Below are 19,742 nucleotides of genomic sequence, written 5' to 3'. Positions count from 1 at the left end.
CGCGTCGAGAACAGCGTCTTCGAGCCTCGCCACCAATTACCAACCTGAATCTCTTGAACAATACAACCGGGGAAGTGCGTAATCGTGGCAAACCACGAGACATATCAGGCCAGACGGAGTAAATACGAACGCGTTTGAAGGGCACGAGAACGTTAATCCACTAATCGAGCTGACCAAATACAGTGTAACCGATCGTTGTTTGTGAAATCGTCCGCCTCGAAATGCTTCATAAACAAGCGTTTCTCTTCTTTCTGAATTTTTCCTCGAACATATACACACATCTAGCATGAAAAAGAGAAGCAAATACATGGCAAAACGCAATAGCATCGCGTGTCGTTGAACCTTGAAGTAGCAACGAATAGCCTGATGAATCAACGATAACTTTGATTCGTTGTTTAACCCTGCTACTACTCAATTCTCTTATTTTTACATTACGAGCATTTACATTCACTCTTGTTTCAATAAACAAAAGTTCTTTCAATGTTTCAAGAACAATGTTACCATAAAATTGAGGCGATATATTATGCTATCGACAAACACTCTGTCGCATTTTTCTCAAAGCCAAAGAATAGATGGGTACTTTTAATAATACAAAAACACGATCGGCTCGTGTATAATCCAAAGTATATGCTACAGGGTTAACAATACGATACTTGCCAGTCCCGTTTCAACCGTCCTATCGGTTACGTAACGATCAGCCAAGCATCGACTATCATCCGGTACTTTATCGCCTGTTTCGCGCTTCCTATATCCCCTAGCCAAAGAACGTCTTGGCTGATCACGAGGCAATTAACGAGCTGCAACAGCGAACAGGTAGACGATTCGAGCCACGGACACGCGTGTGACACTGTTAACATCTCGCGTGGGTCAAGTCCGAGTAGTAGCCGAAGAAGTGGCTGTCTAAAAATATATCGCGTTTCCGTTGCCGAGTTGGCGAAGAACACAGCCAACCCACACGGGCGTAAAGAGAAGGGAGAAACAGAAAAGAGAGGAGAGACAGCCAGGCAGGCAGCGACAAGGCAGCGTTAAAAGGACGTTACACGGTGTGCGGCTAGTCTAGCCGGATCCGGGGCCGAGTTCATTTCACTTTGCAGTCATCAGGTTCTCCTGAGTCACTCGAGCCAGCGAGTCGGCCAACCAGACAGGTTGCTACCTGCCCTCCAACGTTTCGTACGGCAGTGTGCGTGCTATTCGAGTTTGTGAACGTGTGCGTTTCCTTTGGCACACGGCTGCAAGAATTCATCGATGCCACCGGCCGATCAGGACCGGTCGTTCGACCGAACGGACACTAGAAAATTGCAACCGTGACGACACGACGCGAAACGAAACGACACGAACCAACGAGACACGACACGACACGACACGAAGCGAAGCGACGAGGCGACGAAGCAGCGCTCCTTGTTCGCCGACGCCATAAGGGAAATTAAGAGTCAGCTGTGTGGCCGGTGTGAATCAGCTGACCGAGATGACTCGGGAATGTTACCGTGTTCGGAAAGTGGATCGCCGGAGGATCGGTTCGTCTCGATATCCCCCTCCTTCCCCGACGTACTTCCTTGTCACTCGAAACTGCCTAAAGACACGGTCTATACCGTAGAGAAGCTTCAAGGAGAACCGACCGAGTTTCCTTTGGCTTCTGTTTACCGGTTTCGAGATAAACACTCGCTCTACTCCGCACAGAAGTTTCGGAGAGTTACGTAATTATAACGTCATGCGCCGTAATTGCTAGAGCGTCGGGTAAATCGAAGAGAGTTCGTGTAACAGCTTTGTCAAATGAAAAGAAAATATGAAATGAAAAATATGTATATACAGCGTGTTCTATAACATATATAGGATCTACTTAGACAATTGATTATACATCTGAAAAATAGAATGTATATTTACATGTCGCATTTGTACATTAACGTGTATAGTAATATGTATATTAATAAAATTAAGAAATTAAGAAAAAGAGAAGCCGAACAGTTTGGCTTCTCAGAGTATATCGTATTATTATCAAAAGAAAGATACGTATTCTAATCTCAAGCCCGAATCAAGCTCTTTGTGCTTCTAACACGAAAAGTAAAGGTGGCAGGGTGTGGATTTACGCAAATGTCGCACCCTCGAGAGCGATCGATCAATTTTTCGAGAACATGACCGTGGGAACAACAGGCACGATCGACCCCCTCAGGTATAACCGGAAGGTCGGTTTTACGTACACCGCCCTGTAGTCTACAGTTTGGAATTTCGTACTTCCTGTCCCCGAACGAGCACCAAGGTTCCGGCCAAATAAAGGACAACCAGCTTGTTCAACGAACGCGAGAAGCCTATTTGAAACGCTTCGTACGAACTCTCGTTCGACCGGTTTCACATTGACGTTTCGTGAACCAAGGAAAATGGAGTATCGTAACGAGCAATTAATGCGATACGCGTTCACTAGGAAAATTAAAAATAAGAATCGAGGCTAAATGATTTGTTCGCAGGAACGTGTGTATATACGAATATATGGGTCAAGTCATAACTAAAAATTATGGAAGATACAGAAAACTTTCATTAGTCAAAATTAAATGGTTTCGAATAGCGCAGCACGTAGTGTATTACGTCTAAGATATATGATACACAATATGATAGATATAAGATATAATGGAAGAGATATTTCAAAGGTTTTAAGGTCACTTCTACGATACACTTTTAAATAGGTCTGGATGTTCTAACTTTAGATATTTTAATTTTAGTTTAACTTAATTCTGTAAGGTATAATAAACGAAGAGAGACGAAGGTAAATCATGTTTTCCATTCTTTGTACAAGAACAGTTGTGAAATTCAATACACCTACGTTGTCGAATAATTCCACCGTCGTCATAACTTTAAAAATATTACTCGTCATAATATTAAGATATTGTACGTCTCAGCGGTTATATCTTTGGCTTCTACAAAACTTCATCAACTACGTCGTTAGATCTAACAGATTCTTTCCACTCTTAGCTACGTACTTTATACATTAAGATAATTCTTTTTTTTTTTTTTTTTTTTTTTTTTTTTTCCAAAAAGAGTGACATTCTTGTAATCTTCGTATAATTAGACTCGATGTTTTTCCTACCTCTTGTACGATAAATTTTATAAAATTAATATCCAAGTATCTTTTAACCTGATTCGTCCTCCAACATAGATACCTTTCTTTCATCTTGATAAAACAACAAGTTACTTTATTTGAATCTACCAACGCTATCGCATCTATGCAACTTCGACGAATTATTTCTCTGCTCGATCCTTGCTGGATTAATCCAAATACAAGGGATATCCTGTATAACGGTTCGTCGATTAGAGTGCATTCTATATAATAGTTGTGATAAAATTGGCAAACAAAGTTTCCAAGAAGAAGTTAAGAAACGATAGCAGCTCGTTCGACTTTGCTAAGATTTCGAAAGCTTCCCGAGATATACACCGTGATCGCTTCAACGGCTTTACACCGCAATGACGTCAGCGCATCAGCTGATCGAGTTTTCCAACAGCGGTATATTATTACGACGAAAAGAAAGAAACAAGTTTCGTCGGGTCGTGCGCTTCTGTAAGTTCAGAGGTAGAGAGTGATTACCACGGCTGTACGACTGTTACGACACGTATAACACGAACACACATGCGGAGCCCGCAAATAACTGCCGTTATAGCTGGCTCTCGTTTCTCCGACACGCCGAAAGCGGAAATCAATTCAACGGTCGTGTTAAAGAGAACCACATGGCGCCTGAAAAAAGTAGTAGGACTTCCTATTCTAAACGGACCGAATCTTCAAGAAACTGTAAACGTTCTCCGATAACAGCAGAAACCAAAAGTATTCGTTTTATGAGTATCTATCAACGTCGCTCATATGTTCGTAATGTTACGTGAGAACGATAGAATTCGTATGGATAACGAGTGAATGAGAAGAATGTTTATGTTAGAATATTAACAACGAGTGAAAAGATATTTGGAGAAGACACGTAGGAAGAATGTATTTTGTGCTTGCGAAAGCACGCTTAAGCTCTTTAGATATGAATTTTTCTTTCATCAAGGAAGACGTTAATATAACAGATTGTGCGCGTATCTGGTAGAAAGTTTGAATAAAATTTCGTACAATTTGAATGAATTTGAATAATACGGGTGGAGAATTCTCAACTTTTTCATAACATCGAAATAGACATGAAAATATTTCTGTACCGCTAAGAAAAACCGTGTCTCGTACGTAGGAATTTAAGACTATACATTTAATTAGGTTGCCGTCATATGATCTCTAGCATCGGTTACTCAGAATTGAGACGACCGCACACGTTAACATCGACAATACTCGAACTATCGGATGATGAAATTGTTATAGTACCTATACATTGTACAAATTATCCACGTACCATTGGTTGAGAACTACCAATACAGATCATAGGTCAAGCAAAATAGTAATAAAGCAGTGCAATATATGAAAAAAGCTAGACATTCTTAGAACGATGTATAAACCTACTTATAATAAAAGAACGATCCTATGTCCCAATATATAATATGTATATCTCATCGAAAGTAACATCAAAAAAGTTATATAATCATCGAGCGATCTTTCTAAAAGTAAAGCACCTTGGGATGTAGCTATAGTTCCGTTAGTTTCGAAAGGATTAAAGATTGCAGAGAAAACTAGCAGAGAGTTGCAAAGTTGTTAGAATCAGCGCGAAGCAGCATAACCGATTATACACTTATTTATTCATTTAAGTGTGTACTTCGCCAAGAATCGCTTTTCATATTAACCAACATCGAAAACGTCACAGGCTAAGATCACTAGCGAATACACCAGGGCCGAGCGTTAACAGAAATTTCTTTCCTGTCGCGCATCGCCTCTTGAATCAATAAACGCCATTCTCGACGAGTTATTCCACGCGAACAGTCCACTGAGCGATGTGGAAGCCAATGCGGCAGAATATACATCGCGGAAGATAGCTCGAGGCAGTGTGCACGTTCTCGCGAACAACCGCAAGCCAGTTTCCCTGGTCGTAGCATAGGCAACACGCTCCTGGATCACTTTGGAAAGCAATTTACCGCGGCGTACACGACCGATACGCCTCTTGGCCGAACTCTGCACGGGCCACGCGATACGAGAAACGTCAGCGAAGGCACAATGACCACATCGTAGACCAATCATGATCCCTCGCTAAATGCATTTACGGCTTGTCCATACCGACGAGCTACGGCACTGACTACTAAAGCAAGATGATAAACTGATAATCGCTGTATAAGGGACAGAGAGAACACGCCAACTACGCCACGTGGCATATGGTTTTTCAAGACGGTAGTTCTTGCGTGTAATAACAACTAGACTGCGGACTTTTTGTCCATTTATTATTTCGAGTATATATAAAAATATATAAAATATCCAAAGTATGCTTAAAGTATACAGAATTAGTCAAAATGTCTTATCTATTATCTAGCGTTTTTCCGTTTTCCCAAACACGTTGAAATATTTCAAGTTAGTCGTATACTTTGTATCTTTCGTGTAAAATTACATAATAAAAGCTGTTATCAAATAATAGTTAAATATTTTTTATTGAACAGAGAAAGCGATAAAACTTGGGTTTTCTTCAGTTTTGAATCGATAGATAGGACATTTTAACCAGAAGGGACATCGTAGTATTCGTTATAATATTTAGTACATGAAACAAAACTGTCTTAGATCCGAATCTTTTAATCGTATTTGTAAAAATTTACGTTTGTATAAATGTCCGCATAATATAGTGATAAAAGAAACGAAAACAGAAAGGTTGCTGGAGATTTTATAATCATTGGAAAATCAGTTACGTAAATTGCTGATAGGATGATCGTACCCTAACGATATAAGTGTTTATCGTATAACTGATAAAACGTAGTCGAGTTTCGCACTTCCTTTTTGATACACGTTCTACGCTTGAAGATTAAAAACCGTTGCCTCATTGAGTAGATTATAAATCTCTTTCTTTCACGAATAAATCAATCATTGAGCAATCATTGAGAAATTAGAAGGATACAATCGGCGTGGAGGATCATTTCAGTGAGATTATGACGACAGACGATAAAAAGAGGCAAAGGTGTAGTTAATTATTCTGCAAATTCGAAACATCGGATTGGAGAATGACTATCGTTGGGAAATAAAAAAAAACAAATGATCGGTAAAAGTAATCGGTATTCGATAAGATCGAATACTGTACCGATGTTGGCCAATCTATCGTTCCAGCTAGTTACGTTTTCGTTGATGGATTTTCAAATAAACTCGTATAACGAATGGATATAAGATATGAGAACGAACGTTTCGCGTAAAGTGGTAGACTCGTTCTTTTAAATTGCGTTAAATCTTGTGCGAAGTAGCACGATATAGCTTTTCATAAATACACGTAGTGCTAGCCAATTAATCTTTATCGAGCATTGCATCGCGATAAAGCAATCTGGTTCTTCGAAGAACGATATGATCGAACATCATTCGATGCGTCGAGTATCCGACAGGTAACAGTGGAATTAACAAATTTTTGGTTTCGCCAAAAGAATTTTAACGACGACGTGATAATCACAACGGCAAACTTTTTATGGTCATGCGACTGCATCGTGCTTATTAGCTAACTTTGTTCCTGCTCGAATGAAACGGGCAACGAACTAATCTCCGAAGAATACCCGATGGTTCGATGCATCAATGGAAGGCGGAACATGCAACGCTGAATTCAAAGTACGAATCTACGATTAGTATCAATGGGCTAGAGGAAAAGCTGATGGCGTGCTCCTCGGCACGACCATTGCATTAAGATAATGGACGATATCGTTCGTCAACCGTTTGTGATTTAAGTACAACGGAGCGAGATTAATTTCGCAGAAAATGTATTAACACATCCGAGAACTGTATAAGAATTCTAACGCAAAACAAATGACAAGTTGCTGCGATTAAGGCAAAGACGAGGACTTCTGATAATTTCCATTTAGTTCGTATTTATTCCTCTTCTCATTTCCACGTTCCAACGGTAACAATATATTTGTCTTTCACTTGTAAACAAAGTCTAAAGTTAAGAAGAGAAAATTAAAACAGAGATAGAGAAGAACAGCTACACCGAAAAATAGAGCTACTGCCGGTATAAATCGAACGATCGCTATGTGACGGCGCGATTGTTAGACACGTTCGATAATATCGACGGGAAAGGAACGCTTCACACTTCGATGACTTAATCGGACGATGAATGTCCGCGAATAATACCGACGGTATTAATGTACCTTTATCGCTACCTATGAAATCAGTCAAATGTAAAGCAACGCCGACTCCAGACGGTTAACCCGATCGATGCAATTGACGATTTTACGATACTGCAAAATATCTTCTGGTATAATGGTATTATTCAGAACGCTGGAACGAAAAGCCTTTTCAATCGGCCAAGTACATAGATCCTAAGACGAATCGACTAGGGAATCAAGCGGAGACTCGACTTTGCGAACTCGGTATTCGCGTCTGCGAGGACGATGATACTTTCCTCGGGACGTTATTAAGGTCACCGTTTGAATCCGTACAAGACTATAAATTATGGAAGTTCTAAATCACGGATTATTTATATCGGCCACTTGGCCCGTGCACAAATCGATACGAAGTTTCACCAGCGGAAGGGAAACGAATCGGAATGTCAGACCCTGGCAAAAAAAAGCGTCGACGACAAACACACAGGGAACGCGTAGTTACGATGCGTTCGGTAAAGTGCAACCGTCGAACGAGAACGCAACCACGCGACAAACGCTTTAATATTAAGAATGAGTCATACGCCTTCGACAAGCATCGTTTTAAATGCAACCGAACCGAATCGAGCCGAGCCGAACCGAACCGAACGTGCTTATATACTAGCGCTAACTTATCAAAAGATAATGTCGCTAAATCGTTACTATAGCGTGTTTACGAGTTTGATTGATAACAATCAGGATCGCTTTTTTAATGCTTAAATATCGCTAACCAATACGTTCGACGTCATTCTATTATCATATTACCATGCGTGTATAATAGATACTGTAATTGTGGTCGATCATTCATGAATCAACTTTAATTTCTTCGTAAATTACTTACTGGGTTATAAGGCAAAAGCATGTACGTTAATACCGCTTTTGTAAACAGCGGAAAAATACGGAGTGTGATTGAAACGGTGAATGAAGGTCTATTTAAAACCAGCTGCGCTTGCACTTTTTTCAGTCCGTTCAACTAATTTCACGATATAATTTATTCGAAACTCATATCTCATTTCTCATATTATCAGCTGATCGGTCAGAAAAAAAGAAAAAAGAAGCTACTGATTCCCAAGAGGAGGATCGAATAACGCCAACGAGACGCACAAATGATTTTTTCAAAAGGGAGAACTACTGAAAACCGGAATCTTCGGACAGTAATAACCGCAACAAGAGACCGAGCAAGCAATCGAGTACAAGGCGAGGGACTTGAGGGAACCATCCAGGCAGAAGAACTAAATGGGGAATTCACACGCGGCTGATCTTTCAGGGATGAATCACAGGAAGAGCCTAAAATTTTTCAGCCCCGATAACACTCGCACATTGTGTTCTCGATACAAGATACATATACTTGTGGGACACGTTTCGAAATTACAGCGTTACTCGGGGAAAGGCGCGCTAACAAGAAGCTCATCGTGCGTCCATAGAAAAATAATATCTTCGAATAGGCGACTATTCGCTAATTCGTAACGCCGACGAAGGAACGTTTGCTCTAAACATTCTTGTCTATTCGCGATGTCGCGTCAGCGGTTCTCGAATGCAGGCTTCGACCATTTCACGCGATTACACGGTATGCTTGAATCATACTTTGTAACGAAACCTTACAACGCGCGCTCTATTTTTCCTTTCTTTCCCTCTTCTATTCTCGTAAGAACGCGAGCAAAACAATTCCTGAAAATCACCTACTAACTTCTAACGTTGGAGATTCGTAGTTCGAGTCCTTGTCACGAGAAATCTACGATGTTTCGTAACAAACGAATAATATTACTTTAGTTAGTTATGTTAGTTTAACTTATTTAGCGTTAGTCTATATACAGATATGTATAAGTAACGTTATTAAATATTTTATAAACGACAAGAATTTAATTCCGAAATCGAGTGAAAAGACAAGTTTAACGTGAAATTGATCGACAACGTATATCGAATCCTTAAATTGCTCTTGCATAGAGAACGAGAAACGTGACTTATCAAGTTCTTCACCTATGGCCTTCGTATTCAAAAGTGAACTATGAATTTATAGCACGTCGCAAAAGGTGATTTGACTTTGATTGATTTCGAATTGCTTTCTGTTGTGCTTTACTCGAATTACTAGAAATTGGAGCCACCGCCTGATCGCGGCAGTCCCTTTAATTATAAAAACGACTCGTAAACTGAAATTTCATATTGGAATCTCTGAGAGATATCGAAACAGCGCACGAAACTTAAACGATACGATGGAATTGTAAATTCCATATACATCGAATAACTGTGCACGATACGGCGATAAGGCCAGCGCGAGGGACCACTTCCAGCTGAGCAATAATTCAGCTGATAATGCGTAAACACGTCCTAATGCAACGCAAGAGAAGACGGTTATTTGTCGAAGCGCTTAGTGATTTCCGAAAGACAACAGGAAAAGAGTCAGGAAGACGCCCTTTTGTCTCTGTTCCCTGAACACGCAATATCCCCTTTGAAGTTTCGAGAAGCGTATACTTTGATGACACAGACCCTATTCCTTTTGCAATATTTACACAGTTAATATCGTCTAAGTTTTATAGGCGTAAGTCACGTCTTTTACAAATCCCGTTGAAGAACGACCGGATATTCCTATCGAGACACAATCAGTAAGTAGATCTATTTATCTAAATTACATTTATATCTACCGCAACTCGTGAAAATATTTGAACATTTCCCATAAACTTTGCACGCATCGCATACAACATTTATATATATGTATGTATATGTATATGTTTAGCAAAAACTTACATTAGTATCTTAAACATATAATAAATATGAAAGATGACCTCACTGATTATCGAGGTTTATTAATATACTAGATAATTGACTGTTTAAATATTTTTCTTATGCCAAATATCTTGCAATTCTTATATTACATTCCCAGATTTGTTTCCAACTTTACCAATATAATCGTGATAGTCGGGTCTCATAAGAGTGCTAATGAAATTTCAAAATGTTTTGTACGATACATATAATAATTTGTACGTATATCATAAAAGATTTCTACAAGTGTTCGAATGCTTTTGTGAACTGTCGTATATATTACGATAGTAATATATAGTTCATAAAGTACATGTAAGAAAAATAGAAAGTGCACAACGTTCTTATCGATCTGAAACTCTAATCAGAATTGATAGATAGCAAAGAAGCAAAGAAGAGTGCATTTTCGCATGATGAATCACGATTTTAATTATTGTTCGTGCGATCCTATTGGATTTGAACACCGATCCTCGAAGTTCAATATTCCTAATCTCTCAGGTTAGTAGCATAGAGGTTTACCTAATTCGTTCTCTTTGAAAACACGAAGCTTTGTGCCAACCAGGGCCACGTGTGTTTCCATTAGAGCAAAGGATATTCGATTTGCCCGTAGAATTTGTGGAACACTCAATTCCTTCCACTTTTTAAACACAATCCTCTTTCCAATTCAAAACTCGACACTCATATACATAACATGTTCTAAAAAAAGATCTATCATTTTGTGACTTTATAACTGATGCAATATTTAGTAGATGAAACAAATGTCTACCTAGGTTCCGTTTCTTTAACACGTTGAATGCCATGGGGGTCACCTATGACCAGCGCATCAAGATTAGTAGAAATACATAATTTGAACAAATGTCAATAGTTATAAATTTGTTATTATTGCCATCGTTACTACAATGGTGAGACGAAATTAACGCAGTATAAAACATATAAAAATAATATTATTTATACATGCAATATAGATCCATTATGTGCGTCCTTCACCAATGGCTGTCGAACATGGGAAAAACCCGCTTTTTCCGTGTCTTAATGAACGACAACCCTAAGGAACGTTTTGACCTAAAAGATGTTTAATGGCAGTTAAGGGCCTTGACAGTAAAATAAAACTAAATTTTGTAACAGTTCCTTAGGATTATTGCGGGTCCGAATAAGTATGACCGAGAGATGGATTATGGTGTATGGTAGGTTCCGGAACGCGAAGAAACACTATGAAATAATTGATAATCGCAAAAAATAAGTGAATCGAGCGAAATTGCACTACAGCGCCGTGAGGGTCACCTCAGTTAAATAAATTCATTAATGATAATTATACACCGTAACATATCTGTTATAGGTAATATTTCAACATTATATGTATCGCATAATAAAAAAATTCATCGTGGCGCCACGGCCAAATCTTGTAAAACTGGCGTGGCATTCAACGTGTTAATTGTATCCGTACAAATGTAGATTTACATAAACATTCACGATATGTAGAATAATATCAACATGGACTGCCTCTTTGTATATAATTATTCACGTGAGATCCGAATCAAATCTAATTCTCAAAATTCGTTCGCTATATCATTTGCCAAATATGTATTTGATCTTCACAAGTGGGTTTCAAATTGCAGAACAAGTAGTCGCAAGTTTGGAAAATCTACTTCGAACTATGTACGTACTTCGACATTTGAACGAGTCGAACGCCTTAGAAATTGCAATCGAATCGCATGAGTCAGAAAGGTATTGGCATTCCGTTGAATTCTTCTAGCAAATTTAAAAAAATCAGATAGAACAGAATTCCTAGAAATTCTATTTTTATGTTTGCGTTCGTCACTGGATAATTAAAACCCATAGCCGTGAAAAAGGATTCTAAAAGGAGAAGAGAGGATTTGTAGTAAAACGCTCGAACCTATTTGACCTGTGTACACATAACTGCATAGGTACATTTCCTTCTCATTTCCCAAAGTACTGATAGAAAATTCAAGATTTAGGTCCTAATTTACTTGAAATTGCCTCTTCTTTCTTTGTTTCAAGATATTTATAGAAACTACGAATTTGATTCGACCGACCGATTTAATTCAATTGGGTAAATTTTCGTACCTGCTTGCGACGTATTTCAGTCCATCACTAGCGGTAGCTATCATGAATGCGTGCGAAACGAAAGACAATGAGCAAAAAGTTTATACAAGTTGTTGGAGTTGCAAGCATCGCGACGCACAGTTGGCTCGTCGCGAGGTTATACATAAAACATTTGTACCTGGTAAAATTCAATGTTTATCGAAGGAGCTCGTTTAACCCGAGTCACGTGGCGGAATAGCAAACAAATCGACAAGTCGATTGTTTAACTTCGCACCATCGATAATACTCGATATTTTTTTATAGTTAAAAGCGTGCGAAGATGCATATGCGCATGGTGCGTTAATTGGTATGTTAAAGTTCGACCGTTTCGCGGAACGTGCGAGCCGAGCACGTAATAAAATCGTCAGGGAGGCCATGGCGGACATAAACATCTTTATATTCGATGCACACTCTCTTTTAGCATAGATAAAAGATATAAATTTATCGTCGGAGAATTACGTCACGCAGTAAGACCTGAACTTCGGACGATACCGATGCAAGTCGACATTGTCATTGTTGTTAACGCGTTCGCGATAATTTTACGAAAATAAAGTATTGTATAGAAGATGGCAAGTCTGCGCGATTGAGACAAAAATTTGGTGAATTTGCTTTCGAACGTCATGTTTCGTATTATGTGTTATTTGTAATTCACACAAGCAGGAATATTTGTGTTTTCGTTGAAATTATTGGTAAGTGGCTAACCTGGGCATTCTTGTACAATTAAATTATTACATTATTAACAAAATTTTATAAATCACGAGTTATAAGATTTGGTATTGTATTGATAAATTAATAAATTGTTTTGCTTGATGATAATACATTTGACAATAAAGCGAATGGAATTTTAGAAATAAATTTTATAAATTACAAGATATTCTATTACAAAAGAAAAATCTATCGAGCAAAAGGCCCTTGGTCATACTTTAGTTATAAAAAAACATATTATTACGTTAGAGACTCTGAATGTGTTACTGAAGTAAACAAAATGGAAGATATACGGAAAATGACGTAATAAGGGAAGAAAGCAAATCTACGTCTATATATTTTGTAAAAAAAAATGATCATTAAAAAGTCCTGAAAAATGTAATTTTATATTTATTTTCTCTGTAACTTTATAAAACTTCTGTGAAAAATTGCAAATTGGACAGTTTAACCGCTGCAAAATAATTCTAGTATTAATTTAAACGATGGCTTTGCACTCGTGGCGTACGCGATTTTTCGAGAACGTAAATATCGAAAAGATAGAAAGAATACGCGGCGATAGTGCACCGAACAGATCTCGCGGATGAAAGATCTCGCGGGCGAGTCGAAGCGAGATCAGCTGAAACGAATTCCATTAAGATCGATCGGAATGAAATGTTGCTTCAAGGTTCCGTTCATTCCCGTAACGCGAACCGCTCCGGAAAGGTTAGGAAGGATTTCTTTCTTGCTTACTAACGACAGCACACGGGGTGTTCTTTTACGTGGCTCCATTTTGTTCGATGCCATTGAAAAAGTCACTTTCACGCGCGAATATTATCATTGACGGAGACGAACGTTTTAACATGACGTGTATTATTTATGATCATATATGTAGAACGTACATCGAAAAATAAACGAAAAAAATACATATAGAAAGATATGTAATAATAAAGAATATAAAAAAAGAAGAAAGGAAAAGACAATCAAACTCACCGAGTCGAAGTTCTCCAAAGTTGCCAGATCCAATTTTCTTGCCGACACGGAAGTTGGGACCGACCATGAGTACATTAGAGGAGGAGGTGACACTATACCTTGAGGAATACGCGTTGAATCTGGTAGCATTACCGCTACCACGAGAGATCCTCTTGGTCGTTTCCTGTTCGCGTTCAGAGCTACGCGCGAGCTGTAGCTGTGTGTCTCTACCGTCTCTTTTCTGCATGGTGCGAGTGTCCTCTGTCGTGGCAGAGTAATCTGCGACAGTCTGTTTAAACGTGACAGAAAAGGTCGATTGTACGGTAAAAAAAAAAACGTTGCCGATGTTAGTCTTGTATTAGTCGAATTAATTATGTAAACGATGCACGGCGTTTAATCGTCGGGGATCGATCCCCATTCTTGACATATTTTCTTCTTTGGTCGTCCCGTTGGATGGCCGCCGATGGAAAATAATAACTCCCAGCGGTTTCCTAAGGAGGAATACACACACGCACGCACACACAAAAGCACACACCGCGTACACGACGCGAGTCGCAGGTGTCACGGTTCGTCGGTCGATGCCTTCAGGGGATCAATCCCCATGCTATCCTAACCTCGAAACGGATTTCGAGAAATGTTTACACTTAAAGACGTAATGAAGAGGGCAGACGAGGAGAACACACACGCGCAAAATACACAACAGCTTTCTATCTCTCTTTCTTTCCTTTTTCTCCCTTCTTCTATCTCTTTCTAAGCGGCTAGTGGTTATCACAGACGGGAGCGAGTGTTCGTCGTGTCGAGGACCCTGGACGATTCCATACCAATTTCGACCTGCCTCTCTTGCCCGGCCGGCCGGGGGGAATAGTCAACGATAAATATCGCGTCTCAGTCAATACGGCGTGCATCGCCGTGACTGTTCTGTCGCACGGGAATACACTCGGAAACCTCCTCCATTACAAACGGCCCTGCCGCGTGCGATCGTGATCGTACTCAATCGTGGCCCGATAGTACCGCGGCCTCACCACCACAGACTCAATTCTGCAGTTAGATTTGGGAGCGCCGCCGAAGCGGCTCTGAACTCTTTTATAGTGACACGCACACTAGCACATGCACTTTGCGAGCTTCGTATGTTCCTTCCTTCTTGCCGAAGGAAAAATCCGCAGCCGTGTCACCAGTATGCCCGATCGGCTATTATATGCCCACACACAAGCCCCGTATTAACTGCAGTCCCCTCCGCAGTCCTTTCGCTCCCCAGGCCTTCCAACAAACTTTTATTTCGAAACTGGTTATACGAATACAATTTATATCCCTACGCTCTACCGTCCACCGATTACACGCACGCTATTTGAAAGACCTGTCGAACGCGGACAAACGATCGCGGACAAGCTTACGCTCCTGTCTCTCGCGCTCGACTCGACATAGGTGAGATTTGTTACGAGGCTGACAGTGCTGCCAACTTGAAACGAAATAACGCCGCGTTCCCAACAGTATCGACGCCGACGCCCTCTTCTCCAAACTATCTCCATTCTTATACGTCAATAATTTTTTAGCTTTTTCTTTACATCTTGCAACTCTTTCACGATTATGACTAATTTTTCTATGTTATGTATTTTTCTGTATGATTTTGATAAAACAAATTAAAAATTAATATTTAGTCGGTGTTCAATTTTGTTACCAGACCAATTTGGGCGACTAATTATTTATCTATATTCATATTCAGTGATACTCATATGGCGTTTATTTGAATTTTCAAATAAATTCAAGAGAGCTTTAGCGAATCTAATTTTATGAAGATTTCAATGTTGTTAATTGTGTAAATAATACATATTATATAGTCCTGTGTAATTTATAAGCCGTCCGTGAAACATTGACATGATAAATAAAATGTTATGCCATTAAATACCTACGTATCCATAGTAACCAATTCGAATTTTACGGATTCCATTAATTTTCATTAAATATTTGCTCACTTTATACTAATTATTTTTATTTATTATATTATGATGCAATGGAGGAATTAGCAAATTCTGATGTTCGAGTTGTACTGAATATAAAAGAAGGTAAATCTTACGACTGATTACTTGTTAACCTTTTATTTATAAAATCTTTCTTGTGCGAAATAATGTAACATAAAATAATATACAAATATAGTAGAAAAACTAATTGTTTAATATATTTACTTAAGAATGACTTGTAGTGGATAAAATTCTATAATTTCGCATTATATATCTGCTTTTTTAATATTAATAAATGTATTTCTCTCTGAATTTCAACTTTGTTTTAATTTCAATAATTCCATGATATGACCTAAGCATGTTACTTAATAAAAGTTAGAGGAACTTAACGTTTAATGTTAATAATCTTAGGTAAAGGTTTTGAACAAATTCTGCTACCTACATTAATTGTTGCAACTCTAAATGGACATTCCTTGGAAACTGATATAATAGAGCCAAATTCAAATCCTGAATATGATCATGATTTAGTTTGGGAAGTAGATAAAAACAGACTACGAAAGTATGTATCATATATGATGTTTATTACAAAATACTTTGTAATGTTTGTTATTAAAACAATTTTTAACTTTATAGGATGAGGTCAGGACAAGTTCCATTAAAAATAGAATGCTTTGCTGTTAAAAGTAATAATATCAAAGAAAAATTAGGGTATCTTCTACTTAGTTTAAGATCTGCCCAAGTTTTTGCTAAAAGTGGTATTGATAATGTAAAAGCTAATTGGCATAAACTATTAGGATTAAAAAGTGAACTCAAAATACATAAACCTGAGTTACTTCTTGCTTTAAGTATCCACAATCTAGAAGCTACATCAGTAAATGCTCAATTAGAGGTAAATCATTTGTTACTTTTAAATAAATGCTTAATAATGATAATACAAAAATTATGGTATGAAATTACAGTTAAAAAATTTGGAAGAATGTCAGCAAGCAAATGTTCAATCTAATAAAGTAACACCAATTTTGTTACGTGATGAACGTCTTATACAATTAGGTCCATTAGATATTTGTCATGAATTCTTTTTAATGAATATCACTGCTATATCTGCAGCATATGTAGATTCTTTGCTACCAATGAGATATTATACAGATATGAAAAACAATTTATATTTTTGGTGTAAGATATTAGAAAATGATGTATATTTTAATCAAAGTAAAAAAGAGTATGGAGATATTTGGACACTTAATGAAAAAATTGTTATAAGGATCAGAAGTTCATTAAAAGTTTTCAAAGAATATTTACAACTAAAGCCATTTCTGTTTATATATTTAAAATATAAAGATTATATATTAGGTCAATCGGAAGTAAATTTGCAACCATTAATCCCTACTGATAATATTGAAGAATTTCTTAAAATCACTGAAAATAATAGTAGTATTTTAAATCAGCGGTGTTGTTTATGTAAAGCAGATTTCAATGAAAATAATAAAATAGAATGTAGAGACTCGTATCTCGATTTACAGCTAAAATTGCAATATGTAGGTAAAACAAGTGTAGCAATGGATACTTCAAATGTAATGATCAATGATTTCATCACTCCTAATTCTGTGGAATTAAAGAATATCTTAAGACAAGTAGTAAGCTTTGTTTGGAATAGATGGTAAAGTAGCAACATTTAGAACTAATATTCATTGTATTTAATTGTAATTTTCAGAATTATAGTGAAATAGATTGTCATAGAAATCCTGCTGGTGATTTTAGAAAATATGGAATTCAAATGTTCAATCCCCCAAATGGATGCAATAATATAAATAAACACACTTTAAATTCTGATCTTGTAAGAGATCAACTTGTTAAGGCTACTTATTCACATTCAGTTGACACACTGCTATGTCAGTCTAATATTGATAATTCCTCTAAAAGTGTAGAGGCTTATCACTGTTATTATTTAAATATTTTGTTGATAGCAATAAAGGCAATATCTTCAAAATTAATTATTCCAAATATGGAAATTCGGTACTAATTACTAATTACTAATGTAACAGTTAAAATTAATATTTTATGCTATGAAGGGGATTTTTTTATTTAAATATATATCTTTTCTTTAATATAGGTTCCATCATCCAAAAACTGAAGTTACTTCAGCATTTCATCCAAAAATACTAGCTTCATTAGGAGAAAAAGTAAAATTACAAAATATAGGGTGCAAATTACAATTTATATCAGCAACAGATGAAATTAAACAATTATTGCTAAATTTCCCACCAAAAATTAGTATATATAAAGTGGAAGGAAGTACTAAGACTTGTATATCTGAAAGTAAAATTAATACAAAAGAATTATTTTGTCAAAATAAGGTAATATATTAGAAATTATATTTTACGCTTACATACATTAAATAAATGTATTTTAGATGGAGTACCAATACAATATACCATTGTATGATATAGAACATAATAATATTGGCAACTTGGATGTTATGCTAAATTTACAAGATTATGGTCCATATTATAAGATTAAAAAAACCATTCCTAGTAAGTCTTTAATGTACATGATTTTTTATTCATTTGTTTCATCTATACATGAGGATATAACATTACAAAATATTTGGTTTGGAATTAGATGAAAACTTAGGGCCACCAATCTTAGATGACAGTTTAGCATATAAAATAGTGGATGAGTTAGAGACTTGGAAAGAACGACAGATGGAAATATTTAAAGTTGAGGTAAAATTACATCTAACTATAGAAAAGAAGGTACTTTTATTTTAGATATATATGATCTATCATTCATTTTTATAATTTAGTTAAAAAGGAAGGAAGATCGTCATTTAAATTTACTAAGTCAAGAATGGCAAAAACATAGAGAAAATTTAGAAACAAAACTTGCGTGTAGCGTTGAACAATGTAAAATGCTAGCAAATAGTTTAAATAATGCTACAGAAGACTTAAGAACACGAAGATTGAAAAGCCTCGAAAAAGAAACTAGGTTAATTAAAGCAAATGAAGATTTGCAATGGAGATATGATACAAAATTACACGAGCTTAAAGAATCATTTCAAATGGTTCAAGAAGAACTTATGACAAAGGTTTATAAACACACTTGCGCCCTTATAAATAAGAATTAAATTATACAATCTTAATATTTTTAGATTGATGCTCTTGAAAAGAGGAAAACAGCTTTAGAAACACAAACTGAACAATTAAGTACTGAAAATGAAAAATTACAATTGCTTGTATCAAAACAGTCTGAAGAGTTGGAAACTTATCAAAAAGGTTCTTTGACGCAGGATCAAACAGCAAATTTATTGCAAGAGTTAAAGACACTTGAAAAAAAATTACAAAATGCACAGGAAAGTAAATCTTTTTTCAAAGAACAATGGGCAAAAGCAGTTCGTGAGATACATCGTATGAAAATGGAACATCAACAAGCTATACAAGTTCAAATTAAAAATAGTAAAGAAGAATTACAAAACTTAGAGTATGTGCAATATGTATATTGGTACAACATGAGTGACATTTAATATGTTCTAAAAATATCTTATTTTTTTTCTTTAGCCTAGAAGAAATATTATCTGCAGATTCTACTGCCTTGACAAATGATCAAATATTGTTAAATGAAATTCAGAAAGAAATTGATGTAATCAAGCCAAAAGCATATCTCATTGAAAAAGACGTTTATTCTCAAGTATTTACACCAAGTTCTGTAGGCTCTAAAATTTCGCAAAATGCTAATAAAGGCATATTAAAAAGATCAGATGAACAGGATGAAAGATTGCAAGCATTAGTTGAAGAACGTGATTCCCTATTAAAAACAGGGAGTTATACAATTGACGATACAGTTATTATGAAATTAAATAATGAAATCAGATCTTTAATGATGAAGTAATTCTTTTATATAAACTATACCTTAAAATATTTCAATATCATAGTACAATATAAAATACTTTATAATCATTTTTATATGTATATATATACACATATATATTTATTGAAATAAATGTATTTTATATAATTGGTTTTTATCTATATTCATGTTTAATTATGGTTTCATAATTAAATTATTTTGTAC

At 36.6% G+C, this 19,742-nt stretch overlaps 2 protein-coding genes across 15 annotated transcripts in view; one reads left to right on the top strand and one right to left on the bottom strand.

The window, feature by feature from the left end:
* Positions 1–15,131, bottom strand: part of LOC126868845 (casein kinase I) — a 61,621-nt gene extending 46,490 nt beyond the window's left edge. For 6 of the 13 annotated variants that reach the window (XR_007690762.1, XM_050624771.1, XM_050624772.1 and 3 more), the window contains exon 1: positions 13,741–15,128. Coding sequence is in view for 12 of the 13 variants with exons in the window: in XM_050624771.1 (XP_050480728.1) it covers positions 13,741–13,966 (226 nt within the window). In the remaining variant the exon portion in view is untranslated. Of the gene's footprint in view, positions 1–13,740 lie in introns of all 13 variants that reach the window. The other 7 variants (XM_050624773.1, XM_050624774.1, XM_050624777.1 and 4 more) reach the window with 4 other exon arrangements.
* Positions 15,132–15,281: 150 nt separating this feature from the next.
* On the top strand, positions 15,282–19,685 carry LOC126868834 (centrosomal protein of 120 kDa). Of its 2 annotated transcripts, XM_050624746.1 has the most exons (11): positions 15,282–15,779; positions 16,086–16,233; positions 16,308–16,563; positions 16,634–17,308; positions 17,386–17,687; positions 17,785–18,028; positions 18,085–18,205; positions 18,294–18,397; positions 18,478–18,759; positions 18,823–19,151; positions 19,229–19,685. In XM_050624746.1, exons 1-11 carry the CDS (start codon positions 15,728–15,730, stop codon positions 19,557–19,559), a joined length of 2,844 nt encoding a protein of 947 aa, XP_050480703.1. In that variant the 5' UTR covers positions 15,282–15,727; the 3' UTR covers positions 19,560–19,685. The 2 variants fall into 2 exon arrangements, with proteins under 2 accessions (XP_050480703.1, XP_050480704.1); XM_050624747.1 differs by lacking the exon at positions 16,634–17,308.
* The last annotated feature ends 57 nt before the right edge of the window (positions 19,686–19,742 follow it).

Source organism: Bombus huntii, chromosome 8 (assembly GCF_024542735.1).
Source record: "Bombus huntii isolate Logan2020A chromosome 8, iyBomHunt1.1, whole genome shotgun sequence".
Lineage (NCBI taxonomy): Eukaryota > Metazoa > Arthropoda > Insecta > Hymenoptera > Apidae > Bombus > Bombus huntii.
The sequence above is the reverse complement of the archived record's forward strand: the minus strand, read 5'-3'. Positions and strand labels throughout refer to the sequence as shown.